General features: G+C 39.9%; 1 protein-coding gene across 3 annotated transcripts in view; it reads left to right on the top strand.

The window, feature by feature from the left end:
• Positions 1 to 9516, top strand: part of mef2aa (myocyte enhancer factor 2aa) — a 211577-nt gene that overhangs the window by 88500 nt on the left and 113561 nt on the right. For all 3 annotated transcript variants that reach the window (XM_048615884.1, XM_048615885.1, XM_048615886.1), the window contains exon 2: positions 1876 to 2079. In XM_048615884.1, coding sequence (XP_048471841.1) covers positions 1876 to 2079 — 204 coding nt within the window. The remainder of the gene's footprint in view (positions 1 to 1875; positions 2080 to 9516) is intronic.

Genomic DNA, 9516 nt, shown 5'->3' with positions numbered 1-9516 from the left:
GTGTGTGTGTGTGTGTGTGTGTGTGTGTGTGAAGTGTGTGTGAAGTGGGTGTGGTGTGTGTGTGTGTGAAGTGTGGCGTGTGGCGTGTGTGTGTGGTGTGTGTGTGTGGGTGTGGGGGTGTGTGTGTGTGAAGTGGGTGTGGTGTGAAGTGTGTGTGTGTGTGAAGTGGGTGTGGTGTGAAGTGTGTGTGTGTGTGTGTGTGAAGTGGGTGTGGTGTGAAGTGTGTGTGTGTGTGTGTGTGTGTGAAGTGTGGCGTGTGTGTGTGGGTGTGGGGGTGTGTGTGTGTGAAGTGGTTGTGGTGTGAAGTGTGGCGTGTGTGCGTGTGTGAAGTGTGCGCGGTGTGGTGTGTGTGTCTGTGTGGGGGTCGGCAGGGTTTGGGTGGAGACGTGATGAGAGAGAGAGAGAGTGTGTGTGTGCGTGTTTGAAGAGAGAGTGACTGAGTTTGTCTGCGTGTGGGGGCGGTGTGGAGTGACTGTATGTCTGGACGGAGAGAGAGAGAGTGTGGGTGTGCCTGTGTCAGGGGAGGAGGGAGTGTGTGGTCTATACGGTGAATTTGTGTTTGCAGATATGTTTGCTTTTGTTCATAAAGCACACAAATTATAGTCAGTCACTGTGGTGTTTTATAAATTCCTACTTCAGAAATAAAACCAGTCTGACTCCAAACTCAAATGCAAACCGATTCTAAACAAGGCCTTACCCCTAACATGCATTGTCTGACCTAAAATGTCACCACCTCTTGACACTGATAAAACCTTCAGTTCTCTCAGGACCATGATTTGAAAGGTATTTGGGCATTTACATATACATATTAATCAGTTAAAACCTTCTAACTTATTAAACTTAGGAAATAGAAGCCTGCTGTGCCATTCATTACGCTCATAGCTGACCACCCAACTCGGGATCCTTTTCCCACTTTCTCCACATACCCTTTAATCCCTTTATCCCAAGAACTATATCTGACTGCTTCTTGAAAATATAATAGCATCTTAGGTTTGTTCAATACATCCTCATCAGTGATGTGAACCTTTTGACCTTTTACTTATAAATGTCGTGTCTCATTCTCCCACTCTCACTAACACATGAAGAAGGACTGAGGCTCGGAAAGCTTGTTTTCCAAATATTTGTTGGGCTATAACCTGGTGTCTTGTGATTTCTGACTGTGGAAATACAGGAATTCAAAGAAAGACTTGAAATTTCAAGTCCAATATGACCGTTTCTTCTGAAGCACATTTAACCCAATTAACATACAACATTAACTCTCTTTTTCTCTCTACGCTAGATACTGTCAGACCAGCTGAGTTTCTCCAGAACCTCCAATTTATAATGAACATTTTTACCACTCCTTATTTTAACATCACCTTTTCCTCTCTCAATTCAAAAGAGGAAAGTTCAATATGACCTATTGGATGCAAGTTTTAAAAATTATTATGCAAGTCGATAAGTCTATTTAGCGATATTACAAATTTGACAATGGACACGTGAAAGCTGGAGCTAAATAGATCAATTTTACATAGAAAACTTCTCCCAAAATTTATTGGACATATCAGCTACAATAGATAAGACCGTACTTTCAAATACTATAGATGGATTTAAATGATGACCAGATGCAATTTTAGAGGAGAGGACAAAGAGATATGGTAAGAAGTGGAAATGAGATATGTTATCTAAGAACAAAATTTTGGGATAATAATTATTAAATATCGATTTTGTATCTGTTTGACTTCTCTTAACAAATTCTGACGATAGAATACAGTTTTAAAGCCATTATTTTCATCTCCAGGAATTCACACTGTCATTGTAAGATTGCACCATGTAAATTTTCCAACCCTTCAGATTTAGGCATAACAGTTTTCTGTTTTCCTCTTTCTAATGCAGGTGACGTTCACAAAGAGAAAATTTGGATTAATGAAGAAAGCCTATGAACTGAGTGTACTGTGTGACTGTGAGATTGCTTTGATAATATTCAACAGTTCAAACAAATTGTTTCAGTATGCTAGCACTGACATGGACAAAGTTTTACTCAAGTACACAGAGTATAATGAACCCCATGAAAGCAGAACCAATTCTGATATTGTTGAGGTAGGTACCATACTGCTTAAATTTTATTCAATTTATATGTCATGTCCCAATTAAAACATTTACATTTGCTTACTAAAGGGGTTCTTTTTGGCTACCAGCAGGTTAAAATTACCAATAAACTATTCAGATGGTGGAAGTGCTCTAGAATGAGAGCTGAATTGTGCCTTTAGGTCAGTTGAGGCATTTTAATTTATAATGCTACCCCCAACAGCAGCTTGGTTTCAACAACCATGCTACAAGGTAAACAAGATGGCACAGATGTCTTTGGAACCAATGTAAATTGTATTGCTGGAGCTTAAGGCTACTTTATTCTGACTGCAGTAAGCTGTCTTCCACTATCTGTCCATACAGGCTCGCAGCGCAGTTCAGCACTCACTAGCTTATTCTTACCACCCACAAACAAGAGAGAAGTTATGGCAACCGCTGAACAAAATTTTGAACCTTGACTTTTTGTTAAAATGAAATATATACATGTATGCTATATCAATGCACAATTATTTTAATGTTCCAGTGTCGAGATATTTGGCATACATGTCTGTTTGAATCCAGAGTGGTGGACCATGGGGAATGTTCAGAGCCTCTTCTTCAATTAATAACACAAATGCAGCATTTGATATGGAGCTAACTTATAGAGATGTGAAAGTCATGTTGTGCATTAAGACAGATTGATAGGTATCTGATACATATTACAAATCCTTCTGTCAGTAGTTGACCCCCAGGATTCAAGAGAGGAAGAAGACAAAAAGAAACAGAAGGATTTCAGATTAAATGTGCACTTGTGGATTGGGAACCTGTTTGTAATGCTACATGTTCCTCCTTGGATGTTTTGACCATTAGTGGAAGGGTGGTCCTACTCTGGAGTAATATTATTCTACAGTATTTAGTAAAAAGTGAAAATGTGGAAAGGAACTGTGCTTCACTTGGTTTCAAATGATCTTGCTTATAGGAGGGATTAGCTTTCTGTTTTGAGGGAGCTCTCCATAAGAACATATTACTGGATTGTCAGAAAGCAGCTCCACAGGGAATACCACAAATTGGTATTCTTTCTAAGCTGAAGGAAATCAAGAAACTCTCAAAACCAAACTGAGTTTATTAGGTTGTTGTAAATTGAATAAATTGCTGATTATTTAGGATTCTTTGATCAGGCTAATGTTGACTAAGAGGACTTCAAATTTGCACTGGAATCCTCCAAAACAGCAGCAACCTTCCTCCTATGTATGACCTTTTCTTCTGTCACATCCGTGCAAGGAGCAAAGTAGTGCTTCACAACATGAAGCATGTCATTGATTTATCATTTTAGGAACAGAGCTACTGAGGGATGTGTACAGTGACATTGCTACTGCTTCAAAATCAGGCCAGTGAATCCTATTTGCTTGCATCAGCACTATCAATTGCTACTAGTCGCTAAAAAAATGAAAAATAAATCCAATGAACACATCAGTTCAGTAGTAAGGATCCTCTAAATTTGTTCAAAATGATACGTAGAAGGTTTATTCCTCAGTAGCTATTATTCTTGCATACTCCCTGTCATTTAGTTGAATGATAATAAGCATTTGGTGTAGTACATTCCAATTAACAGTGCTGTGCCTTGTTTTTCAACTATCTGGACTGTAATTCTACTGTATCCTCTTCCTTCCTGAGGGCATTGGTTTTTAATTTAAAAAGAACTTGTTTTTGTCTCCGTTTTCAAGTTTGTTTATTTTTATCCTTTGATTTAAATCCTTTTGTACAATGGACCTTTGCTCTGCAGAAAGGATGGCTTGCTGGCAGACTCCCAGACGCTTGGCTATGTTAGTTTGGAAACAATTAGTTGAGCTGGATAACAGTAGCTTGCAGTGATTTCCTCTTTTCTGTTTATTTATGAAACACTTCTTCCTCATTGTCCTGCCTCCTAACTGTATAACTGAAAATGGGAACTAGTCATGAGGCATGTTTGATGCAATCTCATGCCCAGTCATTGAATTCTAATACCTTTTTAACCCCACTTTTATACATCTGTGAACTAGGTCTAAACAAGATGCACCTCTTTCCCTCTCTTGCCTCCTCAACAATTCCTGTCTACCCTAAACCTAGATCAGTTAGAGCAATGAATACTGTAAGGTGTGATAATTCCATTGCCAGTGTCAAATTGAAGCAATTTATTTTTTCAAGGGTATGAATGGTTTAATCCCTAGACTCTTTGTCTAGCATCTCCATGCGGGGAAACCAAACATTATTTTTCCTCAGAGATAATAAGAATTGCCGATGCTGGAGTCAGAGATAACACAGAAATGGGCTTTTTTTCTGAAGAAGGGTCTTGACCCGAAACGTCAGCTTTCCTGCTCCTCTGATGCTGCCTGGCCTGCTGTGTACCTCCAGCTCCACGCTGCATTAAATGTTGCTGTGTTGTAAATTATCTTGAGACATAGTTCTATCTCAGTCAATACAACCAAGTGAATAAAAGCAAAATACTGCGGATGCTGGAAATCTGAAACAAACACACAGAATGCCAAAGAAACTCAGCAAGTGTGGCAGTATCTTGAGAGAGAAAAACTACATTAACGTTTTGCGTCCAGTATGACTGGTCTCTGAAGAAGGGTCATACTAGTCTGTCAGCGTTAACCCTGTTTCTCTCCCCACAGATGCTGCCAGAATTGTTGAGTTTCTCCAGCATTTGTTCTGTTTGAATACAATCAAGCAAGTTTACTTCATTCGTGGAATGAAAGTTGTAACATACTCCATAATAATGTTAGAAATGCAAATGGAATATTGAAAGTATTTTGCAAGGAGAATGGAATGTAAAAGATTTTCTTACAGTTGTGCAGGATATTGCTGGGACCGTGTCAGGACAACGGTCTACTGTTTTAGTCTCCTTATTTAAGGAACAATGTAAATGCATTGAAAGCAATTTGGAGAAGTTTCACTGCACTGTTTCCTGGGATGGGGTGGGGACAATTACCTTGTGTGGAAAGGTCGGTCAGGCTGTGTCTGTGTCCATTGAAGTTTAGAAGAACAAGAGGTTGTCTTGGTGTAATAATGTAACATGTAATATTCAGTGGAGGATTGATAGGATGGATGCTGAAAGGTGTTATCTTTTGGGGAGACTAAAACTAGTCACAGGAAAGAGATTTCTTCTAAAAAATGAAACTGTCTCTCCCGTTTAAGATAAAGATGAGAATATTTTTCTGTCCTGAGTCTTTAAAATTCACTCTTTTATGACCTAATGTTAGCTCAGACACCTGTGTGCCTGAAGATGAAATATTGTATATTAGCCAGCTGTGATGAGCTTCCCTTGATTCTCTGTACCACAATATCCATGTCTAATTTCTGAAGTTACTAGGGGTAACATAAGCATTGCTGCAAAAGGTAAAACATGCTGATGGAAGTAAAAACATCAGAAATCATGCAGAATGCTGCATCATTAGTAAGTGTTGGGTCAGTTGCCTATGTCTGTCAATTGTATCCAGCTTTGCCACTTGTACTTTGTCTGCCTATCTGAGAAAGGAGCTAAAATTTCCTCACGTTGAAGTTTATAACACTTCCCAATATTCCTGTTGCATTGCTCCACTACCTATCTGGCTGATCAGACAGAAGCAAATTTTACAACTACTTCATCCTGTTTGATTTGGATTAATAATACTATCAATACTACTCAATTCAACCTTGACTATCTCTTGCCCTACTTCAGCACTTTCCATATCTTTGCCATCCTTGGACTCTTTCTGCAGGGCCACTCTGATCTCTCCTAACTTAAGAAATCATCTGTTTCCCTATTCATCTATTACCTTATCCTCAATGACTTATGTTGACACAAATGTATCATATTTTATGATCTTTTTCTTTCCCAAGCCCTCCACAGTTTTTCCTTGCCCTATCTCCACAAGCTACTGCAGGTTAACATTCCTACATTCTCGCTTCTGCTCTTCTTTTACAATGTTCTCTCCCTCTCCTCCATTGCTTTCAGCTGTGCTTCACAGTATTAGGAGCCGGAGTAATGGCACTAAGCTTACCTTTGGAACTTGCTCCATAAACATTCCTCGTCTCATTTAAAATTATTCTCTAGCCTTCAGTTTCAAGTTTGTCATTCCCCAGTAATGTCCTGGTGCCTGTTCCTTTCTTCCTCTGTGAAACATCTTGTAAACTTTTCCTCTGATTGCAGCTCCTTTTTGAATGCAAACAGATACCTCACCGTTGTTGGTGAGTTACTCATTTCCTTGTCTTTCTATCTAAATTTTGTGTGTTATTACTGACATCTCCGACTGGTCATTGCTGTTTCTGTGGTGTCCATCACAAAGACTATCGTGTAGTGGTCATTGACAAATATATGATTAATAGTGTCCAGAACCAAAGGTAGCCATCTCAAGAGGTGGCTTCTTTTTTAAGCAAATTTGCCTGCTGGCACCTCCCTAACTCTTGCCCAGTGCCTAATCTCTCCCGTGTGGGATATCCCACCTTAGTCTGGATTTGGACTAATTCCAATTTAAGGAACATGGTGAACACTGCAGGTCTTTGAAGAGTTAAAGTAAGCATGATGTGGAAAATGTAAATAAATGATTTAAGGTATTATTCTGGTGGTTGTGCATCACTGGCCTGTAAACTTGGCACTGCTGTAGTCAAGTCCTCAAAAAGGGTACGGTGGCTCAGTGGTTAGCACTGCTGCCTCACAGCCCCAGGGACCCAGGTTCAATTCCACCCTCGGGCAACTGTCTGTGTGGAGTTTGCATATTCTGCGTGGGTTTCCTCCGGGTGATCCAATTTCCTCCCACAGTCCAAAAATGTGCAGGCTAGGTGGATTGGCCATGCTAAATTGTCCCATAGTGTTCAGGGATGTGGAAATTAGGTGGTTATAGGGGGATGGATCTGGGTGGGATGCTCGGAGCGTCGGTGTGGACTTGTTGGGCCGAAGGGCTTGTTTCCATATTGTAGGGATTCTATGATCTATGATACACTGCGCCTCAACACTTACTGAGGTATAAAATCTAGAATGGACACACAATACTCTACCAAGACCCAGCCTCAAGTGAACTTGGTGGTACACCTCAGCAATATTTTCAGATTAAAATATTATATACTTCATTTTCTGCAGGAGCTAATGCTGTATCAGTGCTGATGGCCTGCAGGTCTCCTGGAATGGGAAATTTCTTTGAGCCCATTCCTTTCCTTTATCTGCTTTTCTTCATTGTATGGAATTTCAGATGTAGGGAAACAATCTCAATTCTGTTCTATTGGAAGAAGATATAGTTCAGGATCTCCTGTCCTTCACTTTTTTTTCATCAAGTTTATGCTGCTTTGTTGGGTAAACGAGCACAGAACTTCAAATGTTGATAATGTTCTCGAAGCTGTTATATTTCACCCAGGTCAGGATGGGAAACAGTGGGAATCGGAAAACTGCATTAGAATTTCCATTGATTACCAGGAGATTGGATGACTGACAAATCGGTTTGTGAAGCTGTCCAGCTCTTACCCAAAATTCACTCAATGATTTCATCATGTGGTTGTATGTCACATGATGGTTTGTTTGGAATCTGTCATCAGATGCTGAGTGACTGAGCAGATGGGAAAATGAATCAACTGCGCCTGTTTTGATTTGTGATCCGTACGTCATGTCTTGCTAATCTCATCAAGAAAGACAAATCAGAATATTTTCCTAAGGGTGAAAGATTAGGAGCTATGGAGCAGCGAAGGGATTTGGGTGTTGATTTACAACAGTTTCTGTGCAAGAAGTAATCAGAAGCTTAAAATGCTGGCAATTCTGTTGAAGTGGAAAATGTAAATGAGGGAAGTGACGGTGCAGTTGTCTAGAATTTTGGTCAGGCTCCCTTTTGGTGTCTTGATGTTGGCCTTGGAAGAGATACTGTACAGATTGGCCAGAACAATTAGCAGGTTTAAAGGGATAAACTAAGATGATGATACATAAATTTGTTTGTCTTCCCTGGAATTTTATTGGAGGAATGATCTAAGAGTAGTGTTTAAAATAATAGAGGAGTTCAAATGGACTGATGCAGAGCAATTATATTCTCTGGTGGAGGATTCCAGAACAAAACAGCATTGTCGTAAAATCTGAGTTTGCGCATTTTGGACTCCAATCAGGAATGATTTTTCACACAGATGCCAGTGGAAATCTGGAACCTACTCTCAAAAAGCTGTGGATTCTGTGTCAATTGCAATATTCATAACTTGGATATTGATTGTTCCCAGAAAATGTTATTGAAAGATATTGATTACAGTTGATAACATGAAATTGAGGAAAGGATCAGCAATGATCAAAATGAATTATTGTGAAACAGGGTAAAGGGACTTTGGCCTGCTCTTGTTACTATGTTTTTCACAGCAATTTTGTCACTAGATGGGAATAATCTTTCAGATGGGGCTGGATTTGTACCCCTTTTTTTACTATTTATTTTTGGTTAATATCAGGGCCTGTAAAAGATCTGGTGTCATCTGGAAAGTCCTTATCACTGTCACTGCTAGAATTTTATTCTTATTTAAGTATCAAGTATTTTTCTTCTACAGATTTGTGTTTTCTGTTTATTAATCATGAACATAGAGCAGTAGAGCACAGAAACAGGCCATTCAGCCCACCTATGCTGACCATGATGCTGTTCTACACTAATCCCATCTGCTTGCATGTGTTCCATATCCCTCTATTCTCTGCCTGTTTATGTCTGTTTAGGTGCCGCTCATTTGCTATTGTATCTGCTTCTACCACTTGAAGGTTCTAATCAAGCTAATTAACTAAATCTGGAGGTCTTAAAGGCAGCTGGAAGAATATGGAGGTTGTTACCTCGAGGCTGTCAACAGTAAATGCTGAGAAGCAGCTAAACCCTTCAGTATTTTGCTGTAATTTCAGTGAAAGACATCTTTCTGTTTTGCTGTTTATACTGTGGTGTCTCTGGGCCATTGAGCAGGTGTGATCTTTGAGAGGACAAGCAAACAACCTACTCCCAGGTACTAGTCTCTCAACAAGTGTGCAATGTGAGCCTGATAATTGTTCTCCTGGTGATCTCTGCCTCCTGTGAGGAAGCACCTGACCTCGACTTGGTGTTTTCCACGTAGCAGTATGACTAATCAGGAAATCACCAGGTTAGGGGATCTTGAGTGTGAAAACCACATCCTGCCACTCTGTGGTGTTATTTGTTGGTATTTTACTGTGCTACATCAGCAAATTATATATATTTTTAAATTACATTTGATGCCTAATGTACCCGCATCCCTTCAAGAAGTACAGTTTTATTTTTATTCAAGAAGCTTCACCACCTGCTCCAATCCAGCGGTTTTCACCTCTCTACGTATCAGCTGGAGATGGTGATAGTGAGACTGTAGCATCTGTTGCATTGGCAGATGGAAATGCAGGACAGACTGTGGGTGGCTGAGTGTGTGCAGTTGTAGCTCGGCCTGTCTGCATTTAAAATGGCAACCCCAGGAGGGCAAATGACTGAAGTTTGTTGTTTTGTTTTG

The sequence above is a fragment of the Rhincodon typus genome, chromosome 33 (assembly GCF_021869965.1).
Source record: "Rhincodon typus isolate 14 chromosome 33, sRhiTyp1.1, whole genome shotgun sequence".
Taxonomy (NCBI): domain Eukaryota; kingdom Metazoa; phylum Chordata; class Chondrichthyes; order Orectolobiformes; family Rhincodontidae; genus Rhincodon; species Rhincodon typus.
The sequence above is the reverse complement of the archived record's forward strand: the minus strand, read 5'-3'. Positions and strand labels throughout refer to the sequence as shown.